Source organism: Cynocephalus volans, chromosome 9 (genome assembly GCF_027409185.1).
Source record: "Cynocephalus volans isolate mCynVol1 chromosome 9, mCynVol1.pri, whole genome shotgun sequence".
Classification (NCBI taxonomy): Eukaryota; Metazoa; Chordata; class Mammalia; order Dermoptera; family Cynocephalidae; genus Cynocephalus; species Cynocephalus volans.
Window position 1 is genome coordinate 140,962,574 of NC_084468.1, and position 25,584 is coordinate 140,988,157.

The 25,584-nt window shown below is 37.5% G+C and overlaps 1 protein-coding gene across 5 annotated transcripts in view; it reads left to right on the forward strand.

The window, feature by feature from the left end:
* RAPGEF2 (Rap guanine nucleotide exchange factor 2) overlaps positions 1 to 25,584 on the forward strand; it is a 249,845-nt gene that overhangs the window by 72,100 nt on the left and 152,161 nt on the right. For all 5 annotated transcript variants that reach the window (XM_063108820.1, XM_063108823.1, XM_063108822.1 and 2 more), the window contains exons 2-3: positions 7,495 to 7,565; positions 12,621 to 12,677. In XM_063108820.1, the coding sequence (XP_062964890.1) occupies positions 7,495 to 7,565; positions 12,621 to 12,677 (128 nt within the window). The remainder of the gene's footprint in view (positions 1 to 7,494; positions 7,566 to 12,620; positions 12,678 to 25,584) is intronic.

The window sequence follows — 25,584 nt, forward strand, 5'->3', positions numbered from 1 at the left end:
AGTTGAGTGAGAAGTAAAGGAAGAGAAGCAGTTTGGGGTGTCCACTGTGGGCAGGAAAGAGGTGAGGATATTCCTGGGCAGGGCAGAGCTAGCTGGGCTGCTTTGCAGTGGTCTCTCTTGCTGCCAGATCCTCCTCCCTTACACTGCTGATACATTTCCTCTCTGTTAGTTCTGCTGCCTGAAATCTCATACCACTTAGAGATTTGTTGGAACTATGGAAATGTAAATGCCGACAGATGATTCCCATGGAGGGCCCTAAGTGATCACTCACACTTGCGATTGTGTTCAGATTGCCTTCCTTTAATTTTTAGACCAGGGCATAGTGACTCAGTATGGGGCTTTAGGTAATGTGAGGTCTCTGTACCTGGGGAGAGGGTAGAAAATGTTACAAGGAAGATTCAAAAGGCAGTGTTTGCCTATTTCAAAATACTGAACCAGTCTACCTTGCTCCTAGGAAAAGAGAAGAAAACTTGTCTTCCTTTTTGCCTTTCAGTGTTGCTTACCCTACTTGCAATCCCTAATCATGGGTCAACTTAATATTTGGCAACTGGGCTCTTTATTGAAGAAAATCTTGAACATAGATTCCTCATTCTTTTAATTTGCATTTCTTTTGCTTATCTGGAAAGGAGGAACTTTCATTCCTCAGGGTCAGAGAGCAGAGATTTCCTGATGCCTTAGCCGTAGTGTTCCCGTTTTTTTTTTTTTAACACATTTCCAAATTTGTGACGGTCACGTTCAGATTGTATAGTGAGACATTACTTGTCTGCTAGTCACCAAGACACCAATTTCTTAAACTCTCCTGTTTCAATTAAGCAATCTCAAGTTTAGATAGAATCAGTCTGTAAAGTTCAAGCTAAACAATATTGCCTTTCGTTTAAGAGAATAATGTAGAATAACGCTGTCTGCTTCCCTAGTTTATAATATCCCTGTGGCATAGACCATTTAAAGCAGGTTTCTTTGGGGATGACTTACTCTAAGAGTAATAGAAGAAATTGTGGCCATAAAATTGTTGAATTTATTTAAGAAATTTATGGTTTGGTTAGATACGGGGAGTGTTCAAAAATTTCATGGAAAGCGTCATATTATCTTCTAACTGTATTTTTCTACAAACTTTTTGAAGTATCCTCATGTATAAAATATTCACATGAGACAGTTACATAGGATTTTCTGGTTGTGTATTGCTTGAGAGACATATGTTTAAAAGTACTTCCCCCCAAAATCATAATTATGTGAGATGTGAGTGTTTTATTTATGAAGCTACATATATATATGGGAGGAAAAACTGCTCTTATTCCTTGGTCATGTAGTAATAGTATGATGTAGTCTATTGTCTCTTTCCTTCACTCTTAGTTTTATGATACAGGTTCAGTAACAACTTCTTGACCTGTTTACTGAGTTATAGGTAATAATATTCCATGTTCTCTACATTTTAATTTACTAATCATCGGTCTCATTTAATTTTCAAGTTATAATTAAACATATTGTCTCAAGATAAAGAAATAATGGTTGATAAATTCTTTATAATCATACAAGTTATACATTCATACTCATTGTTAAGCCTGTGCATGTTATACTGACACACATAACGTGTTTGTAATCAACAATTTAATTTGCAAATATTGTCTTAAGATTAAGAAATAATGGTGGTAATTATTATTCATAGACATATTCTTTATAATCATAAGTTATACATTCATACTCAAAAGTGTTAAGTCCATGACATACATACATAATGTATAACTTGACTTATTCAGGAATGTGACCCTTATACAGAGCTATGAAACTCCATAATGTTAAAAAGCAACAGATTAATAAAGGGTCATTTGATCAAGGACCCAGCTTGTTTACTTTGATTTTACTTCGTTTTGTTGAAGGAAAAGAGACTTTACTTTCAAGAGTGTTCTCTCTTAAGCTTTTAAAGCTGTTCTTTCCTTGATTCTGTCTCAACGCTTCCAAATTCTTGCTCCTATCATATTTCTTTTAGACCTCTCCCTCCTTTCCAGAAATAGATTTTCAAAATTCTGTTCCTTTCTAATACTTTCAGAAATATACTTTTTTGGTCAGTGTAAATTTATTTGCTTGATGAGTGTTAAATGAATGTAAATAGTCTTGTCTGTTAGCCGTGTAGGCCTTGGGCAGATTGTAATAGTTGACTGAAACTTTAGTGAAAAAAATGTAAGACTTTAGTATTAGGATCTAAACTCTTCAGAAATGGGAGGGCAGTCTTTCTGTACTATTTAGTGACTTGTAGCATACAAATTTGTAATATTTAAACTAGAATATGAACTTTAGAATTATCCAGAAGGATCTTTTATTATAAGTATTAAGAAAGAAAAGTTCTAATTCAAACATTTTTATTGACTTTTCTTCAATACAAATAGAACATTATGATTGGAGTCTGATTGCTTCTGATGAAGGTGTTTATTAGCTTTAGGAATGCATACTTTGTCAAGTGGATGGTGGAACATTTTTGTTTCAGCTTTTTTATTTGTACTGAATTTATAAGGGCTATTTTTACATTCCAATTTTTAAATAGCTTTTAAAAGACTTCTCAGTGGCTTCTGGTCTAGATGGTGGAATAGACGGTCCCCAGTGTCACTCTCTCCCACAAATCAACGAATTTACAACTATAAAAATGTAACATCAGCCAAGCTGGGACCACTGGAGCTCAGGTGAAGTGGAGGAAAGACCTATGGAACTCATGAAGGCGGGAGAAACCATGGTGAGAGAAAGAAAAAACTGCTATCAGTGTTTCAGGCTGTGGCTGTGGCTGCTTTAATGCTGGAGCGCATGGAGCAGGAACTCGCAGAAGCCGCAGCTGTGCCCTTAGGTGGAATTACTTGGAGGCGGCAGGGGAGAAGAGGACTCTGTTGGCCCCCAGGACAGCAAGACCACTAATAGGGTTCCCATGGACCCATGCAAGAGTGAGGAGCCAGAACAGCTGAAAAAGGAGAGCCATTCAGAGGCTGGTGAGTCATCGCAAGGGACTGGCACAGGGCCTGTCCCATGAGAAGTGTTTGGAGCATGAGTGGTGGGGGAGACAGGCTCCCCAGAAGAAAACTGGGACACAGCAAGGACAGCTGATCCACCCCCCAAATCATCACAGGACCACTCAGAGGAGACTGGTTGGGAATGCAGAATTGCATGGGGTGCAATTCGATGAAAAAACTCAGGCCCAGATCAGAGTTTCCACACAACCCAGGTGCACCAAGTATCTGGAGAGCTGGAAGTACCTATAGTGTCAACCATTAAACTCTGAGCTGCACAAAAAGCCTTTCTTAGGGAAACAGTAGCAAAGCAGCAATTTACTCAACCACACAGCTTAAGTACTGGTTCCCATAGGAAGTTCCTTCATGTTAGAAGTAAGTGTAGGACAAAAAGTTGGTTCTGGCCCAGGCACACCAGTAATGCCTTGGGGCCCACCACGGGACATGAGGCATGGAAAAAGGGACCAGACCCCCCTCTTGCAACAAGGCACACGATGCCAGCACCCTGGGGCCCACCCAGGGACCCGGGGCATGGAAAAGGTGACTGGACCCCCCTCTTGCAACCAGGCACACTGTACCAGTGCCTGAGGGCCTATTGGGGACCTGGGGCTTGGAGAAGGGGACTGGCCCCCCGTCCCACAACCAGGCACACCTTGCCAGTGCCTCAGAGTCTGCCCGGGGACCTGAAGCATGGAGAAGGGGATCAGACCCCCCTCCCATAACCAGGCACACCGTGCCAGGGCCTCGGGCCCCCCCCAGGGTCCTGGGGTATGGATCCGATGACTGGACCCCCTTCCCACAGACAGGCTCATTGTGTCAATGCCTCGGGGCCTGCCCGGGGATCTGGGGCATGGAGAAGGGGACCAGACCCTACTCCCACAACCAGGCACATCTCGCCAGCACCTTGGGGTCTGCCTGGGGACCTGGGGCATGGAGAAGGGGACTGGACCCCCCTCTCACGACCAGGCTCACCACATAAGCACCTTGGGATCTGCCCGGGTTCCTGGGGTATGGAGCTGGTAACTGGACCCCACCCCCCACAACCAGGCACACTCTGCCAGAGCCTTGGGACCTGCCCAGGTTCTTGGGGTATGGAGGTGGGGGCTGGACCCCCCACTCCCCCACACTAGGCTCACTGCGCCAGTGCCTTGGGGCCTGCCTGGGGACCTGGGGCATGGAGAAGGGGACCGGACCCCCTTCCACAACCAGGCAACCGCGTCAGCACTTCAGGGACTGCCCAGGGTCCCGGGGCAGGAAGAAGGAGACCAGACCCCCCTCCCGCAACCTGGCACAATTCTCCAGCACCTCAGGACCCAACCAGCATCCTGGGGTGTGGAGCTGGGGACTGGACGCCCCCCCACCCAACCAGGCTCACCACAACAGCACCTTGGGGCCAACCCAGGGACTCGGGGTATGGAGCCGGGGGTTAGACACTCTCCACAGCCAGGCACACCACCAGCACCAAGGAGCATGCCAAAATCATCTCCTCCATGTGGATGGCCCACCACAGCCACCACAATATCATGGCTGCTGCGAAGGTGACTAGACACCACAACCACCATGCAGATGGTCTGCCAACTACTGGAGTGAATTGACACAAAGAGAGTCACCAGCAGAGATAAAGGAGGAGGAAATGGGCTCTCCCCACAGAGCCCATTTCATAGTGACAGAAGAGGCATCTGCTCTATGATTGTATCGGGAGACTTAATCATGCCTCTCAGCATTGGACAGATCATTTGGGCAGGGAATCAACAGAGTAACCGTTGTTCTTTCAGAGGGAGAGAGGAAATCTAGGGTAATTAGAGGGGGGAGGGAAAAGGGGATGGGGAGGGATTGGACAAGGGGCATAAAGAATAATTACGTTTGTAACAATGTATATGCTAGTAATATTGATTTGATCAACATATCTCAATGTGGAACCCCAAAAATATGTATAATCAATTTTGATTCAATAAAAATTAAATAAATAAATAAATAAAAGACTTCTCAGAAATATCAAAGATTACAGATGAGTAAAACGAAAGGCCATCAGTTTATTTGAAAGATGACCCCCAGAGGGTGACATTTTAAGTTCCTAAAATTGATAAATTTTGAATGGGAATTATTTAAAGTTATAAATCAAGCCTTTTTTCCTCTTAGCACATCATAATATTATTTTAAGGACTACAATAAAATATTTTAGGCTGAAGACTTAGTATCCTCTTAAAAAGGTTTCTGATTCCTTATCTAGTTATTCTATGAATTATTGTCATCTGTGCCCTTAATATATAAAGTTTAATTGCATATAGAGTTCTAATTGTTTTTAAATGTTTTCCTAAGGCTACAAAATTTTCTTAATTAAAAAATTAAGTTTAACCAAGGAGGTATGACTTGTACACTGAAAAGTGGAAAACATTGTTGAAAGAAATAAAAATGACATAAGTAAATGAAAAGCCATCTCATATCATGGACGAGGAGACTTAATACTGTTAAGATGGCAGTGTTACCCAAATTGATGTGCAGATTCAATGAAGTCCGTATTAAATTGACAAGCTGACCCTAAAATTCAGATTGAAAATGCAAGGCACCCAAAAGAGTCCTGAAGAAGTAGAACAAGGTTGGAACACTCACACTTCCCAATTTAAAAACTTAACTACAGAGCTACATAATCACAACAGTGTGGTACTGGCATCAGTATAGAAACAGGCCAATGGAATAGAATGATATTCCAGAAATAAACCCTTACCTTTATGATCAATTGACTTTTCAACAAGCATACCAATACAGTTCAATGGAGGCAAGAATAGTCTTTTCATTCAACAAATGGTGCTGGGACAACTTGATATCCACATGCAAATGAATAAAGTTGGATCCGTACTTCACACTATATATGAAAATTAACTTGAGATGGATCATAGACCTAAATGTAAGAGCTAAAATAATAGAACTCTCAGAAGAAAATATAGTAGTAAATAATTGCCATTGTGGGTTAGGTAGTGGTTTCTTAAATATGACTGAAAGCACATGCAACAAAAGAAAAAAATAGATAAATTAGAGTTTATCAAAATTAAAACTTTGCCCTTCAAAGGACATCATCAAGGAAAGGAAAAGCGTCCACAGAATGGGAGAAAATATTTGCAAATTATATATCTGAGAAGGACTTTCTATTCAGAATATATAAAGAACTCTTACAATTAAATGATACAAAGACAAATAACCCAATTAAAACTTGGACAAAGAATTTGAATAGACACATTTCTCAAACAGCACATGAAAAGATGCTCAACATGCTTTTAGTCATTAGGGAAATGCAAATCAAAACTACAGTGAGATACTACTTCATACCCAGTAGAATGGCTAAGATACAAAGAGACAATACAAATGTTGGCAAAGATTAGGGAAATTGAAATCTTTACACATTGCTGATGGGGTTGTAAAATCATGCAGCCACTAAGGAAAGTAGCTTGGCAGATTGTTAAAAAGTTAAGCATAGAGTTATCATGTGAACCAGAGTGATTCCACTCATAGGTATATACCTATGAGAATTGAAAATGGTGTTTAAAAAAACCCTTATACACAAGAGCTCAGAGCAGCATTGCTCACAATAGCCAAAAAGTGGGGAAAGTCCATGTCCATTAATTGATAAATGGATAAACAAAATGTAGTATATATCTACAATGGAATATTATTTGGTAGCAAAAAAAAATCACTGATATTTGTGATATCACAAACTGTGTAATCCTAGGTATTCATTGGAATCTTAAAATTCTAATTCCCTTTGGCTTGTCATATGTGAATATAAGCAGGACTTTGAATTTTTACCTTTTCTGAATTTTTATGAGTAACTTTGAATCTTTTTTTCTGTTTATCATAATGTGACCTAGAAAATTTAAATTTTTCTGGGCCGACCCCGTGGCGCACTCGGGAGAGTGCAGCGCTGGGAGTGCAGCGACGCTCCCACCGCGGGTTCGGATCCTATATAGGAATGGCAGGTGCACTCACTGGTTGAGTACCAGTCACGAAAAAGACAACAACAAAAAAAAAAAAAAAAAAAAAGAAAATTTAAATTTTTCTGTATATAAAAAATGTAATTTTGGTAAGAATTTGAAAAATTGAATTTATGTTTTTAAGTGTAGTCATGAAATGATATGTATTCTATTTTGACTAAGAATAATCTGATTTAATCATGGTATTGGCAAATATCTATATATTGAAATTAAAACATTTTCTATTTTGATATAAAAGGCAGAAAGTAGGTGATAAAGAACAACTTATAAATCATTTATTTTCATAAGTTTAAGTCAATTTATTTTATATTGTAATAGGTTTTGTGCATATCTCAACGGCAGTGATAATGAATGACGTTTGTACAATTCAGCTTTTCTTTTAATAATGTTTATTTTTAATGCCTAAGAAAGCATGTATTTTTTTAAAGCTATCCGTAGCTTAGTTTGGTCTGAGATATAGTGTCTTATTTTAGAAACCTTTCCTGACATGTCTAATAATTTCTATCTTTTTCTTTCAACAGGATCTGGAAATAGTATATTCCTATTTACATGGTATGGAAGCCTTATCAAACTTGAGGGAGCATCAACTAAGGTATGTCATTTTACTATTGATTTAATAATAATAGAATGCTGCAATGTTATAGGATCATTTATTATAGTTAAAAAGTAGGCCTAAAGAAGACTTATGAAAACTCTGCTTCATCTAGCCTCTATACTTGGCTTTATAAATTTTACAGATTTTTTTTTTGACATTTCTGCTATAGTAATATTTTTCCCCATCTTGGTACCTCTCTCCCTCTCTCTTTCCCCTCCTTGTTACCCTTCCTCCCACCTCCTATAAAGTAGGTGAAAGACCACTTGGTGATTATATCAAATGGGGCATTGTTTGCTGTTCTGGCAAATAAAAATCTACAGCTTAGCACTCAGATATATCAGAAACCAAAACATTTTTAATTATTCACAGAATAATTAGGTTCATTATTTTAGTATGTTCTAGGTCTTTATATACATATATTTATTGCATTAAGTAGACTGCCTCTTTCTGGGAAACATTTTATATACTATATTTGTTTTTATATGGTCTGCTTATATAAAAATTTTATCACTTCTGTTGTACAATTGTATAGTAACTTGATGATTATCCGGGCTTCATTCTAAAGAATAGAAGTGATTTTACCTTAAGTGGAATAGAAAATAAAGGACTTTGGAAAGATAGATCACATATAAACACCAACTAGGACATAATGGGAAGGGCCTGTTTTCTCCAACTCCAGCTGGTTTTGATGGCAACAGTTTTTAATTATGAAAGGAATACTTTTACTATATATATATATCCCCTTTACTCTTTAAACACCACTTACTTTGTGAGCATGTCAACTTCATATTTAGTTGTTAATTGAAAAAAGTATCAAGAGGATCGAATACTTCTAAAATTAATTTTTTAATGAAAATCATTTAAAGTAGATTGCACATTAAGTGTTTAAAAATTCATTCAAATTTTATTAGAAAGGGCAAAACTATTGGGATTTTAGAGATGGCTCAAATCAAAGCAAGAATAATTTTTAAAGTGTGTAACTTTCATTTCATTTTTTGTGATGACAACTTTCGTAACAAAAAATTGTAGTAACAATTGTTTATTTAATTGAATGCAATTAATCCTCAAATACAATTAATTAATATGTACATACAAAGGTCACATTGCCATTGTTCACATAAAAACACACATGGGTAATATTTATACAGATTATATAATTTATGTTTATAGTGTGTGTGGTTATAAAATTATTTGGATAATAGGAATTCTATGCAATAGAAAGAAGATTTTTAATACTTACAGAATATTTCAAAATTACAAAAGTAGAAATAATGATATCATGAAGTTTTGTATACCTATCAAAGTTCAGAACTGAAGTTCAGAACCATCAACTTTCTGCCATTTCAAAGGCAATTTTTGGTTAGAAGGAATTGATTGATTCAAGGATATAGCTTAGTCTATTTGTGTAACAAGAATAGAGATACAGATATACCCAATGACTTGGATAAACTTTTTTTTTTTTAATACTACCATTTCTGAAGAAATACACCTCTTTTAGATAAATTATTTTCTTTGAATTTTATAAATAAAGGTTTTACCCTGGGATTAATAGAGAACAATGACTTAAGACTCCCACATAGTATAGTTTTCCTATTTTAGGGAGAAAAAAAAGCTCTTAATCAAGATTTCTGGTCTGTTTATTCAGTATTGGCAGTAGAGCAGAGTTAGTGTTCTGTTATGGGGGGGTGCGGGGCGTGGGGCAGAAGAGGCATTCATTTATTTGAAAGCTTCAGTTCCGTGTGTTGTGGTGACCCACCCATATGTAAGCAATAAATTAACTCTGAGCAGTTAAAAAAAATGTTACTATTTCACTCTAAGAACACACACTCAGTGCAGTGTAAAGGTTTTCAGACCTTCACTTGAAAATATACATTTTCTCAACACAATTGTGACTAATTTTCTAATATTAACCTCCTTAATCCATATAAACTAGAAGCAGCATATTTACCAAAGGGAAAGAGAATGCTGTTGTTAAGACCAGAGACCAGAAATCTATAAAAAGCAGAGTTGTTGTTTGGGGCTATTTAGTGTTGGAAACAAGAGCCTGCTGAAATATATGTATTTTCTTTAGCATTATGAGTGAGCGTAATTATTATTATATAAGCACCGTTAGATCATTAAGAAATAACTACATTGTAGTTATTATACTCTTTAGGAATTCAGGAATGATCAATATGCTTTTGCTAAAACATTCCCTAACAATGTTTAAAGACAAAAACATTTTGGTACTTATTTCATTTATTTAGAATATTGTCATCTAAGAGATTTTATCGTAATTTTCTGATAGCACTGGTTAAATTATTCTGTAAATAGTTATTGATTGAGTGCCTACTATGTGCTATATATTGGTGTAGGCTGTGGAGATATATAGCACTGAAGTAAATTAAGCTCCTGCCATAAGGGAGCTTAGGTTTCTAGTGGGGCAGATACAATTGAAATAAATGGATCAGTGCTGATTTATTCATAAGTTAGTGTATTGGGCATGGGAAGAATGGGTGCTAAGCTGCTCTGACTTTGGAGTCGAAAGGAGATGACATTTTAATTGAAGCAGGCATGCAGAGATTTTCGCAGTGTAAAGGTGCCCCAGGTGGTCTGTCATAGGATCAGGCTTGGTTCAGGAGATGGCAGGGGCCACAGTATAACAAGGTACAGTAAGCATAGCAAGCAGTGTAGGGTCCTGTACTCAAGGATAAGGAGTTTGGATTAAGAGGAGAGATGTGAGGTGATCTGACTTAATGTTTAGAAAGATCTCTCTGGAAGCTATGTGGAGAATGGACAATAGGCATGCTAAAGTAGAAGCAGACGTCTGCTTTTGTGTTCCTGGTAAGAGATAATGGTGGGATGACAGCTCATACTAGTTTTAACCAAGGAGATATGGGGAACTTGGTCAGTTTTGGAGGATGTATTTTGGAAAAGGTGCTGGCAGAAAGATGGATATGAAGGGAAGAGTCAGGAATGGCGACTCTAAGGTTGTTGATATAAATGTTTCGGATCTGATTTTGGGAAAGCATATTTTTTGGGAAGAAATTCAAGTTCTGTTTTGGACATTTTAAACATGAAGTAGCTGTTACACATTCCCAATGGCTACAGTTAGGAGGAAATTTAGATGAGTGGATGTCTTGATGAGAGATTAGTTCTGCGGCATTGCTTTGGAAGTCATCAGTTTATAGATTAAATTTAAAATCATGAACTGGGTAAGATTACTTGGGTATAGAGGAGAAGAGGGCTAAGGGCAGGCCCGTGGAGATAATAACATTTAGAGGTCAGGTAGAGGAGTGGGGTGGGGAAGAATCCAGAGGAGACAGAAAAAAGAGTTGGCTGGTTGCTCATTGGTTAGAGCGTGGTGCTGATGACACCAAGGTCCAGGGTGCGATTCCTGTACTGGCCAGCCGAAAAACAAAAACCAAGGGGACAGAAAAAATGACTAGTAAGTTAAGCATGAAAACCAAGGATGGGAAGCATAAAGAAGGTAATGGTATAAGAAGAAAAAGAAGAAGAAGAAAAATAGGCGTAATCAAATGGTGCTGAGAAGCGGAATTAAGATAAGGATGGACAGGATTTAGATAACAGAGAGGATGCTGATTACTTGCAAAATCTTTTCTTTGGAGGTTCAGGGCCCAAATGATGGGGGAGTAGAGAAAAGGTGAGAAAATGGAGATAGAGTGCATAGACTAAAAGAAAATTTTCTGTAATGGGAAAAGCAAAATGTAGATAATAGCTGGAAGGGGATGTGGGATCGAGAGAGGGATATCACCCTGCACAATGGGCGGTACTAAGATGTGTTTACATATTAGTGGAAGTGATTCAGTAGAGAGGGAGAAATATATGGTAATGTGGGAGAAGAAGATAAGCTTGTAGGATCGCAAGGTGGGTCTTATGTAGGAGAAGGAACGAGATCCAGAGAATTAAAGAGGCTCAGGCAGGACCCTTCTGTTGCAACAGGAAACAAGGCAGAGCCTGTTACTTCATTTAAGAACAGATATTTTTAAACCCATCCCTAGTGACTGTCATCCTTTCCTATGAAGAATCGTGATTCAACCTATAAAGAAAATTTTATGTTTAATGATGTGTAGTCAAGGTTTACTGCTGCCTCCTGGAGTTCAGTGATGTTCAGTTGGAATGTTTGAGGAACAGACTGAGGACAAGGACCTCTACAGTAGGGTGGCAGTAGTGGGAAAAACAAGGAAAAAGAGTACCCGAGAGAGTTGTTTATTGGATTTAGCAAACAGAGGAAAGACGGGTGTGGGTTGAACCCTGTGCTTCCCAGGTTGGAGAGAGCAGCCCCATTGACCAAAATGAAGGTGCTATTGAAATAATCACTTTTATTGCCAGACTCTTCTGTTTACTGGTTCCTTTGTAAGGCAGAATAGTCATTCTCTGATTTGCATTTCTGTATTTTGAGGGAAATTTAATTGGGCTTAATATAATAGGATGCTTCTTGAAGATGCTGTTCTTCAGATAATTTAGAATATTTAAACATTATTCATGTTTTCCATAATTTTATAATTTTTTCCCTTAGGGATGAATCAGCTGAAATAACAAATCTTTAAGGTTCTAAAGCCTCCATTTAGTCATTGGTCATAAAAATACTGAGTTAATAAATGCCTACTTTTGTCTGAAATTCCATAGTGTTGAGTAACATTAACATTGAGCTGTGGATGACGTTATCGCTTTTTAAATTAATAGGTTTTCCTTTCTAACTTTTAGTTTCCTTCTCATTTTCTATTTACCTTGGGGAACATTAAGTTGTCCACATGCCATTTACAAAGTATAAAATACATACAGTCTTTTCCCCCATAAAATAAATGTGGCAAAGTTGACATCATATTAGATGTTTTCTTTTTCTAGCATATCTTTATCGGATTTTATTTTGTTTTGTTTAATTTTGTGAACCCAGGTACCAAAAATATTTATCTTGAGGCTGATAAATGAGTGTGACAAGCCATATAAATAATCTTAACTTTCTAGACTACATGGCTTACTTAAGTTTTTAAACTATTAATATGTTCTTTAATAATGGATGTTGAACTCATGTCTTTATCTCTTTTACAGGTTGATGTGTGAAACTGTGAGATATGAGAGACATGAAGCAAATGAAGTTTTATACTAGTAGGTGTTTCCCTTCTGTTTGTACAATGTATAATGCAGTGACTACTTTCCTTAAAGTATCAAAGAAGTATTAGTAATCTGGCTAAGTCAGCATTAATTTGTTTTTGTGTTAATTTGTTTTTCATAGTTTAGAAATGAGAAACATTTCAACTGTTTCCTGTCTTAAAATAAGTGTTCAGTCCTTTCCTGATAAGTTCACATTTGTGTTTATCTCTACATCTGTCACATGGAGGTCAGAGATATTATTTCACATTAATAAAGTATTTTGACGTTTTTATCGTTAAGAAATAAGAAATAGTGTACAGTCTTTCCTACAGAACAAAACATATTTTCCTACAACTGCACCAGATGAGAAGCAAAGACAGTATAAATGTCATATTTTAGTTTTACTTCTTTCAGAAACAGGAAAAAAGACTGCCCACATCTCCTTGGGTATAGTTTCTTCTTTAAATAATATTAATATTTCTTTCAGGATGAGTAACATATTCTTAAAAAAAAATGACAACTCATTTTTTAACAGTGATAGACGTACAGTAGATAAGTACTGGCATATGAAGCATATATAAACTATGGTTTATAGCACTAGACATATTATTTTGCTGGTAACGTTTGCCCCAGGCCTGACTGTTGTTCTGTGGACTTCCCTTCCTATTTTTCAGAGCACTCATTAAACAATTTCTACCTTTTAGGCATATTATAAGGGAATACTTATTGAAATAAATAAACCACAGCTTCTGCCCTTTAGGGAGTCCGTAGTCTGTTGAGGGAGGTAGAAATGAAGTAAAAGGAAAACAGCAAAAACTAACAAACCAAAGCAACAGTAAGAGCGTAGGTGTGTACGAAGGGTTGAAGGGCCGGGGAGTTCTTGAGGGAAATGGGAGGGCCTCAGAGAAGTGGCCCTTTGAACGAGGTCTCGAAGGTGTGTCCAGTAGTCTAGAGAGACTTTTTTAGCTGAAGGAACAGGATGTACAGCGACACAGGGAGGGGAAGGGGCCTGGCCTACTGTTTTGTACATCGTGGCAAGTTTAGAGCAGCTGGCTTTGTGGTGTGGGTCAAGAGAAGAGGCAGGCTGCAGTCGTACTTGTTGGTGAATGTGTTGTTTAAAAAAATGGTCTTGGTTCTTCAGGCAACTAGAAATGAGTTTTTTCCCTCCTAAATAATATCATATACGGAAAATTACAAACGCTCACAATATTAGAGACAGTAGTATGATGGACCCCCAAATACTCCTCATCCAGCATTGTGAACTCATGGTCAGTTATACTTCATCTCTTACCTCCACTCTCCCTACTTCAACTGGATCATTTTGAAGCAAATCACAGGCATCATATCAATTTATCCATAATTATTTATAATTATTTTGATATGTATCTTTAAGAGATAAATACTTAAAGTAAATATTATCATCAAACCTTAAAAATTTTTTCATTAATATCATAAAAATACTCAAATTTCTTTGCCTAGAAAAAAAATTTTTTTTAACAGTTTACTTATTTGAATCAAGATCTAAGTATAGTCCATCTATTGTGGTATTGTGATGGTTGATATCTTTCTTACGTCTCTTTTAATCTGTAGCTTGGTGGCTGATTTTCAAACAGCAAACTGACGTGACAAAATACCTCCCAATCCTCAAAGACATATACCTGCGGCTGTATGAAAGTAGGAATGGTGGGTTAGATTGAGTGGGTGGGCAGGGCAGTCAGGCAGGGCACCGTTGCAGTAACCTTAGGTGGTCAGTGCTTGAACTGAGGCAAAGGCTGAGGGAATAGGAGAGTTGGGGATGAATTTAGAAGATACAGGTGGATAGAAGCTAGGACGATTCTTCGGTTGTAATTTATTGTCTTAGTCCATTTTCTGTTGCTATAATATACTACCCAAGACTGCGTAATTTATTAAAAAAGGAGGTTTACTTGGGCTCAAGGTTCTGGAGGCTGGGAAGTCCAGGATTGGGTGGTGGTATCTGGTTGGCTTCTGATGAGGGCCTCAAGCTGCATTATATAACGTGGCAGAGAAGCCGGAGGGGGATCGAATGTGTGCGGAAGGGACAGAATAGGAGAGGCATCTCGCTTTATCATAGCCTACTCTCATGGTAACTAATCCAGTCCTGTGAGGGGGAGAACTCACTCCTGCAGGAATTAAGTCAGTTCCCGTTAATCTCTCTTAACTTAATGACCTAATCACCTCTTAAAGGCCCCATCTCCCAATACTGTCATACTGCGGACCAAATTCTCCATGCATGAATTCAGGGGGACACACTCAAACCGTAGTACTTATGAAGCTATACCATCTAGGAGCTGTTCAGCAGGCAATTGTAAATACTCATGTAGAGTGTAAAAGAACAGCCACCATATAAAAGCATAGTAAATGAACCAAAATATAATTGATAATGAGAAAACTAACAAAAGAGGCAAATGCCATAAACACTTATTCTCGAAGAAATTAAGGTGTAAATAACTTAAAATATTTCTTTTAGGTGCAATTAAAAGCTATCCATGGAATGGGTGTATAAATACCAGGGGCAGAAATCTCTGATGAATATTATTGGCATTTATTGAAGCAGTCTAGTGGCAGTGTAAGCGTCAACTTTATTTTGTCCTTGCCCTCTGAAACATGGTTTTGGCTATATTGATGATGATGACGTGATAGCAAACATTTAGCAAGCACTTTCCATGTCCCATGTACTCTAATTAGTGCTTTATGTGCATTCATTTGCTTATGCTTTATAGATGTCTTGTGAGGCTTTGAGAAGATAAGGAACTTGCCTGAGGACCCACTGCCTAAAGTGGGACCTGGATCTGAGTCCGGGCACTGTGATTCTGCTACCTTAACTCTGACCCAGTCACCAGCATTTTCCACCCTTTTTTATGCCATGGTACCATAAAAAGTGACCAGTGCTTGTGTACATGCTGGGATAAACACACAATCTCTCCCTGCACCTGTCCTGCCCACAGGTGGCAACTGAAACCCACCAGCAGCTCTGCCTACATTATTGTGACTCCCTAACAGTTATTATTTATTATTCCTTTCAAATTGATGACAGATTTCAATGTCTTCAAACATACCTGGGTTTTTTGGGTTTTTTTTTTTGTCAGTTTACATCGTGCATGTGAACCATGCTGGTAACGCAAAGCCGTATTTTAGATAATACTAGACTGAATGCATCTGACTTTGTGGCTAGAGTTGATTGTAGCAGTTGCTCTTATTTGACTAGTTAGAATTATGTCACAGTAAGCGATGAAGTCTGTGGATATTCAATAAATCATGATTTCATAAGACCAGAAATTCACAGAGGCTAATTGTAGATTCACACGATCCGATTCCTAGTATTTGGCCAATCTTGTGATGAAGTGTAATTGAATTATTTTCTTCTGTGATCATTGTGCAGGCATGCTTCTGCTCTTACCATTTTGTGTGAGGGCAGTTTTAAAAATTAAAGAACACCTATATTTGTGGTGTATGTACATCAGTGATAACTTAGTAATACTACCCCACTTTCTGGAACCTGAAGTTATTACCTCACGGGGAATGACTTGTTTGTTCTTGTTCTCCCTTGAGCTTACTTTAAAGAACAGTGTAGTCAGAATATCAAAGACTTTCAGACTTTGGTTTTATGACCAAGAGACGAGTAGTCATTTTCCTTATTATGTTTGTGAGCTAGTGACTTCTAAGTGTATGGTTTTAATAATTTCACCAGGTAAATATAATACTCTTTTGATCCACCTCTGTGCCTCATTTTTCTCATCTGTAATATGAAAACAATAATAATAGTTCCTACTCTTCAGGGTGGGCATGGGGATAAGATGTCCTAAGTACAAAGTGCTTACAGCAGTGCATCTTAATTGCACAAAAATGTTAGCTGTTAACATCATTGTCACTGTCTTCATTGTTTTGGTAATGTACATTTTGGCCTCCCAATTTTTTCACTGTTTTAAACTTTTGTTAGGAAGGAATTATGGTAGCGATGCTCTACCTCCCACAGTGTTACTGTTTGTAAACCAACAAGAGGACAAAAATGCCATATTAAATTGTATTGAGACTGGGGGGAGAGTTGTGGTTCCGATAAAATTAAATTTTAAAAAAATTAAGAATTGTCCATTTAGAATTGAGTTGTGTTTGTATTAGAAAGTCTGATAAAATTAGTTGAATTTTACACAGTGGAGAAGACTGCTAGGTGATTTCTGCCTTCCTTTCATTTATTAACTACTATGCGTTAGGTGTTTTGCTGTCTCAGGAGTACTCAGGTGGATCATGTAAATTCCTAACCCGAGGGACCTTAATTTAGAGTTGGCTTTATTTAAGAATTTAATCTGAAATGAGATAAACATGTATGTAAAAACACTGGATAAATGATAGTAAAAGTTGCAGCATACCATCAATGAGCAGAAGAGTCATCAGTTGGGAATTTGTTCTTCTGAAAAGTTTTTTAGAACCTGGGGCTATCTCATGGTGCGATATGGAAACTGAGTTTTTAAAGCTGTCCGTTCTGCTGAAGTTTTCCCTTAATGGCCAGGCATCCTCACCATTTCAGTTTAATATATAGTTACATTTAAAGTGCTCAACACCTTTGGATCAGAAATTCAACGACTGGAAAAAATTTTGAATGGAGACACACACACACACACACAAACACACACATACTCTAAATATGTGTAACTCATACCTCATTGCCTGTTTTCCACATATACATCTGACTGAATGTTTTCAAAAGTGTTCATAGCATTTTGTCGAGGGGTTTATCTCTATTGCGGGAGAGGAAATTGTTCCTCTGTAAAAGAGCTTCATTGAGGCCTACTGGGTCTTTTATAGCATTTTCATTTAAATCTGTAAATGTGCAGTTTAGAACCTGAGGTCTCAGCTGAGTTCTCACTGCTGTTAACAGTCTTTCTTCTTGTCAACTTGGTTTTCTGTTTTCACAGCAGCTGTCCCACTTCTCTGCAGGGCACTAACCCTGCATGTCCCCTTCAAGCTTTCCCACTCCTCCTCCAGCTGACTCTGCCTCCCTCGAGCGCTACTTTCTGTTCCCAAATACCTCAATTTATCTGTATCTGCGTTTGCCTCTTGTGCCACTCATGCCTCCAGGAGGAAGGGATGTCCTTCTTGCTTTTCAATATGGTTATTTCTGTCCTCACCGGTATTTTCAATCTCTTCCTCCTGCCCCTTTTTCTAGAGACTGTAAGGTGCCACAGTGTCTTCCATCCTTGAGAAATGTCTTTTTTTGACTCTCTTACCCACATCTAATTATTGCACTATTTTTTTTTTTTCCTTCCCGATGTGGCCAAGCCTTTATTTTATTTTACATTACCGTCTTGTTTTTAATTTATTACAAAAACACTCATCTACTACTTAGGTGGTTGTCAAGTATTTTTTTCCCTAAGAAGCAACAGCACACAGAATACACTGTTTTTTCCCTAAGAAGGGACAGCGTACTTCAAATCTCCTTTCCTTTCTTACCCAGCAAGATGTAACCTTATTTTGATGTACCTTTCCTGTCCATGTTTCTGGAATTTTACTATACTTGTATGGGTGCATAAAGAAAATGGTGAGGCTGGCCAGTTAGCTCAGTTGATTAGAGCGTGGTGTTATAATATCAAGGTCTAGGGTTTGGATCCCCATTCCAAACAGCCACCCCACCCCACCCCCCCAAAATGGAGAAACCTAAGGTTTTAATTTATTTGAAAATATATTACCTTTGAAGAATTAGCTTTTGCACAGAATTGTAGGGCAAAGGTTTTTAACCACCAAGCCTGGCATGTTATGATGTACATGTTTACTGTAAGTGTGAAAATTCACACGTACCCACAGACATACCACACACATACATACTTAAGGATTGTATTAAGTGTATATGGTGATACTTTAAGACTTGTTGACAATGATGGTATTTCTATGTTTACTATTAGTGTCTAAATAAAAATGTTTTATTTTTGTGGTGAAGAGTATTTAAATAAAAACATTAAGAAATGTAATTAGTCTGTAAACTCCGTGAGGGTAGGGACTATGCTTATGTTTCCAGTTTGCATTTGCCATGCCTTGCATTTAGTCTCTTCTCTGTTCCTGTTTTCTTTGAATTTTATATTTCGAAGGAAGGTACTCCTCTGATCTGTAGATGAAGACCTTTACTGTGGTCTAACTTCATCATAAAATGGCTGGTTACACAACCTTAGGTGTTAGATTCTTTTTATCAGTTTTCCAAGAAAGTACTTACTGAATAAAAACCTCTGTTTAAAGTAATGTGTAGTACATAAATATGGCTTACTTTATATGCTTTCTGATAAATGTGTGTTAGAGGTGTAAACTGTTTTGCAGAATGGTTGTGGTCTCTTGCTGTGGAGATGACTTCTTTAGTGGAGTTGGGCAGATTTGGCTTTGAATTTGTCTCTGTCTCTTGGTGTGTATAAGTTATGTTCAACTTTTCTGGGACCTGGATTACTCTAGGTGAGGAATAGGTTTTTTGTAAAAATGAAATTACAGTGCATAAGTCTAAAAGACAAATTTGTGAATTAATTTCATGATCTATTAGTAGTTTCTAAATTAATTTTTCAGATTTAACTGCTCCTTTAAATTTGAGGAGTTGCTCCTTGAGCCCTTGGATAGATCCTCTGCCCTTAGTGTAGCTGAATCATTGATTTGATATGTTGTAATAAATATGTAATTTACATTGACTGTTTCGTTTTGTTAAAAAAAAAAGTTTATCGAATAACTTCATAACTCTCCGTGCATCACTCCTTCATTTTGTTTGTTTATTTTTTGGCAGCTTGCTGGTGCAAGGATCATTTCTTTTTTCTTTTTTAAAAAGATGACCGGTAAGGGGATCTTAACCCTTGACTTGGTGTTGTCAGCACCACGCTCTCCCAAGTGAGCTAACCAGTCATCCCTATATAGGGATCTGAACCTGTGGCCTTGGTGGTATCAGCACCACACTCTCCCAAGTGAACCACGGGGCAGACCTTGGTGCAAGGTTCATTCCATTTTTTCAGATGAATTCTATTAATTTAAGAATGACTACCTTAATGAGCCTACAGTATTTCTGGCTTTATTAGTTAGTCGGTAGTTTATATTGTTCACTCTGCTGTGAATTACGATTTTTAGAAAGTTGGATGTCCACTATGTCCCTTAACATTTTCAATGTAAAAGCTGAAATTTCCTTAATATTTTCATTAATTTTCGGAGTTCTTATTGATGTATTGACTTACTCTGTTTGTTGGTTCCACGCCCCTCTAATTGAGTTGCTATTGATTGGAGAATAAGAATTTTCTGAAAAACTTAGTGTTAAAATTGGCGCCTCTTTTTCTTCAGAGTTTTTAAGTAATTTCCTTACAATTTAGAACTTTCAGGAAATAGAACAAAAATTACCCTCTACTTTTAAAATGTTATTTGTTTTTATATTGTGGGAATTTATATATAAGATTTATATAATTTTGAACTATATCATTTATATAAAATGAACTATATATCATTTTATAATACAACATTACTGTTCTGAAGGTAGAAAATGTAAGTGTCAAAAACTTTAACTCTTTGTAGAGCTCTTTCTAAAACATACTATATATATTTTGCCTTAGTAAAAATGATGTATGCACTTTACGTTTTTTTGGGCCTCATATCGTTTTTAGGGTCACTTAGTATGCTGTGTTACATTAATTTATCTGTAAGCGTACTTCGTGCCATTGGTTATACAAAAATAAAACATACAGATTTTGTCTTTGAGCTTATAGCTTAGAGCCCCATCAAAGGAGCAAAAAAATACAAATAACTATTAAACTTTGTGATAAATCCAGTAACAGAAGTGATGTAATGTATTTGGGAAAAAGATTAAAATTACTGTGTATCTGAAAAGCCATCTGCATATTGGAAGCTGGCCATTGTTAGGACTTTTTTTTTCAGTGGCGGAAGGAAATCACACTCAGTTCAGCAGCAATAGCTCTTATGGTTGAAGGAGGGTGGGACAGCGTGAAGTCCCGAGGGCTCTTGATATTGAAAACCTCTGATCTGAGGTTTTCTGGATTTCTGTGGAAAGATAGAGGATAACTTGTTGTAGAAAAATAGTTATTTTCACCTTTTTTTTTTGACTTAATCATATATTTGAGACTCCAAGTCTCAGCTGGTCAGAAGCTATAATAACAGAATAGGTGAGTAAAAATGAGACCCTGAACTTCAGTAAAAGGCTTCGATTAAGAGAGACTTGGGAGAGAAACACACAGAATGTGACCAGAGGGCATGGAGAAGGAGAAGCTTAGGAAGACTGTGTGTTTTCTGGTTTTATCATTTGGTTGGTTGATGTTGCTGAGACAGTAAATGCAGGAAAAGAAACAGGTATTCTCCTATTTTTGGTAACACTTGGCTGGTGCCCTGGGATTCCTTGCTGGTTGTCCCCACTTAGGTATTGGAATGGTTGTTAGTCTTTATTTCTGTTTCTGGTTCTTTAGCTCAAGATGTGAGCCAATTGTTCTAGGTGACAAGATTCTTGTATCCTTTTCTCCCAGATGCCAACAGCTTTGTCATGTGAATATGGTGCTGTGTGGTGTAACATCCTGGGTAATACAAAGTGACCTTTCTAAAATATCTCAAAAATTGATTATTGATGCTACATGTGAATCTCAGTTGTATTTAACCCCTCTGTGTAACTGTAAAACCAGCTCTTCCCTGAATGGTCTTCCTATCCACTATTTCTGGACATTCAACCAGTGCTCATATTACCCATTCTTAATCACAAAGTGATTGCCATCTTTTGGCTTCTCTGTGTTTTAATGCCCTTGTTACTGTTGCCATATAAAGCGTGTAGAGGCGCTTCCTCACTCCTCTGGGCCACTTCTGGCTTGTGCCAATTGCTGTATTGCAATTTCTCTGCTAAAGTGGGAGGAATCCCTTCCTGTAGCCCTGATACCCTCCTTGTTCCGTATTTTGTCAGGATCATCTTGTTTCAAAAGCACTAACTGCTGGTCCCAAATTATTTGGATTTTGCATGGGTACCATTCTTTCAGTTTTTGTTTGTCTCTGTCTCCAAGACCTAGATGTTTGTGTTTGCAGCTGACAGGAGGCCTGTTCTGAGCTGAAGCCTTTGCTAGGCTCAGTATCCTTTGCCCACAGCCACCTTCCAACTCCTGCCACTGCTGTTTTGTTTCAACTCTCTTCTCTGATTGGGCTCCACTTAAGTTTTCATATTGCATTATCAGCTGAATAAATAGCCTTTTTACACATTACCTTATTGGCCCCTAGTAATTGTGTTTGCTGATTCTGTCAGTTTTCCTTTGACTTATTACTTTTTATTCTTTGAAGCCCCGTCAACTTGAACTTGATCTCTTGTATTAGCTTCCTGATTTATATAGAGCTGCACACTCAGACCTTTCATGTGGAGACACTGCCACCTTGTGATCATCTAGGATATTGCTAAGGAAGTTCTTTAAACCTGGCTTCATTTCTACAGTTTCTGGTAAATTTAAACTCACATTTTTGACTTTCAGACAATTTACCTTGTCTGAGTTGGTGTCTATTCAGTTTATTAATTCATTTATTAAGAAAGTGTCGGAGTGCCAATCAGGTACTGGTGAGTTAGGGGAGTTAATGGAGATTACTCCTAAAGTAAATATTGATGACACTCTGGCAACAACTTCATGTGAGCATGTACAGAGTGCTTTGGGAAGCTAGGAGGAAGGTGACTCACCTTACTTGGAAGATACTAAAACACCTATCAGAGGAGGTGGTAATCAACCTGGTACTCAAAGGATGAGTAATAAGTGTACCAGATAAAAGATACTATTTAAAAGCTGGAACAGCAGGTTTGTTCAAAGGCCCTGAGGCACAGGTGGGGAAAAAAGTGTGGTATGGCTAAACAGGGTGAAGTTTGTAGTGTGGGAAATGTTGGGATTAGGAGCAGAAAGTAAAGCTCTACGTTGGCCCTTTCAGAGATGGTTGTGAGAGGAAAGAAGATTCTAGGAGAGAGCTCGTGTGTGTGTGTTTGTGTGTATGTGTTTGTTTTAAACCTATCATGCAAGGTGCTTCATATATACTGTTTCATTAAGTCAAAGTAACTTTGTGAAGAAGGTATTGATATCCCCATTTTACAGCTGAGGAACCAGAATCTCAGAATTTGACTTCACCAGGATCATGTGGCTGGCATGAAAGAGTGTGTGCTCCCAAATCTGTGCACTTTTCATGCTACCATATTGCTTCCTTCTTGTGCTCTGCCAAAAGGTTTGGACTTTTCTCCTGTTATGGAGCCATGGGTTATAAGCAGAAGCATGTCATGATCTGACACACCTGAGCAAACAAGTGAAGTATTGCCCAATTTCTGCTAGGCCCAGCACACAGTTACTGCCTAAAAGGAGGTTCAGTGTAGTTGGAGGACAATACTGTAGGAATAAGAAATCATTAGAGAAATTAGATGGGATAAATATTTTGCAGTTTGTAAAACAACGAGTAAGAAGATTTTCTTAAAGAATTAGAGTCTGAGCTGTTCCTTAAGGTACTATGTGATTTAGAAGGTGGGGAGAGGCAAACATCTTGACTGATTGGCACAGTTGGGAAGGTGCAGTCAAGAAAGCAGCCAGTTGGGAGCAGTGGGTTTTGTTGAGGAGTGTTAGAAAATAAGATGGAAAAAGAGTGGGATTAGATTATATATCTTTTTCTTGCCCATTATTCCAAATTCAAATTTAGCATTCTGGTTTGGTCTTAGAATAAGATGCAATGGGGATCATACATTTTTGGTTGCTGCAGAGGCTTTATATCTGATTATACTGGAAGGTGAATTGATCATTTTGTGATGGTCTGTTTATATCTATTTTTTTTTTGTTTGTTTTGCTTTATTAATTTCCTCCCTGTTGATGAAAACAAAAATAGGAGTCTTTTAGTGTACCTTGTCATACCACCTGGGTTTTTGTGGCTTTCATTTTGTTCGTTGTAGGATGGGATATATGGGAATCAAATCAATTGTCCATTGTAGTTTTTAGCTTGGGTTAAAATTGTAGGTCTTCTCTAAGTGTGCATTTGGCTGATCAGAGAGACTTGCAAAGTACTACTTTGAAGTATGATCCTTTTTAATCTTTAGGTTTCTTTTAGGTACCCGTTACTGGTGGTTATAAGACTTAGGTTATTTGGAAATGCTGAGACAGGTTTCTTTCAAGATTCAAGTTTTGTCATTGCAACAGCCTTTAAAGGCACTCCTTAGCTCATAATTTTAAAACAAAAACAATTATTTGAAAAACTTTAAATAGCACTGGTTAAAAAAAACACATGTGACTAATTGCATGGATATTGATAGAGTTTTAGTTTTTTTTTTTTTTTTTCTGCCAGTTGTTCTTGTTGAGGTTTGATATTGAGACTTTTTCTGAAGGTTTTTTGAAGTTGACAAACCCCTGCCTAAGAATCATCTGGGATATTTATTTAAAAGTCATTTTGATGGCTCTCCCATCTAATGATCAGGAACTGGAGAATTGGATGGGATAGGTAGAACCTGGGAGCATGCATTTTTAATTAGCATCCCAGTTGATTCATACGCACATTAAAGCTTGAGAACCAGTGTTTAATGCCAGATATTTACTGTTACTACTACTGGTGGTGGTGGTGCTGCTACAACGATTATTATTGGGAGTTCCAATTTGCATACCCTTTAAGTATAGAAAAACTTGCTGCTGCTACTACTAAGTACTATTCTTTTAACTTCGGTTTCTTCCTTGAAAAGAATAGTAATCACTTTGCACATGTAAAAATGCTGTAAAACCCCTCTGGTAACAGCTGCACTGTGGGAAGGGAGTATTTGTAGACCTTGAAGGGAAGCAGGTGTATCCCACTCTGAAACACTGCCTGTCTGAGGCATACTTGTAAATGAAGAAGAGTGAGCATAGTTACTAACAGTGGTTTCTAATAAAGTAAGAATTTTCTGGACTATTAAAAGTAAGTAAAACAGATTTTGATGATGGCATCTCACAACAAGGAATTTTCAGAACAGAAACTAAGCATGAATTCTGTGGGGGGTGGATGGGAAGAGAGGAAAGGAAGATTTTTTCTAGCTTACAACTATTTCAAGGGTATCTTTAAAATAAGATTCACTGTTTTTGTATTTTTAGTTCTAATTAGCTTACTTTTATAAAACTTTTACAGTTGAAGCGGCTCAATAATAAATTATGATTATCATATATGGCCTGGCATGTAGTAAATGCTCACTGAATTCAGTAAATGCTTGTTGGTTGAATGCTTATTCTCTGCAAATGCCTACTGAAACAAATATAACTCTTACTAGTTAACTCTGGATTCTTTTGGGAAGGTAGAAAAACAGCCCATCTATAAGATAAACAAAATTGTAGTATGTGCTAGAGATAGGACCAGTTTCTTACCTTCACATCCTCAAATCTTCCCAAGGCTTTCCTTATATGAAGAGTCAACCCTAGTTATAGGGTAATCAATGGGTGTTCAGAGTGCCAGAATATTTGCTGTCACGTTATCTCATCTACTTTGGACGCTGGTTTTCTTTCACCTCATATGTGTTTTATGATCTTTGCCAGGAAAGCTGAGTTTATAAACCCTGTACGTCTTTGTCCGTGTTAATTTTTCCTTCAGAGTCGACAGATATGAAATAACTGAAAAGCCAGTTAAAGTTTGCTATAGTCTTCACGTCACAGTTGATCTTGACCATGGTGACATTTATTGTACTTTTTAACATGGTAAAACTACTAGTTGTCATTGGATAAGTATTTTTTGCATTTAATCATTGTTTATTTAATCTTTGCAGCAGCTCTAATAACTTGCACAAGTTAGTAAGTGGTAATCTACCTTAATTTCCTATTTTTCTAGATTTTATTTCCCCAGAACAACATTTTTGTGATAAAAGAAACATTGTAAGAACAGATTAAAATAAGTTTATAAAATGTTTCTTTTTCTGTGCTTTCTATTTCAGTATTTTATCATTTGTTAC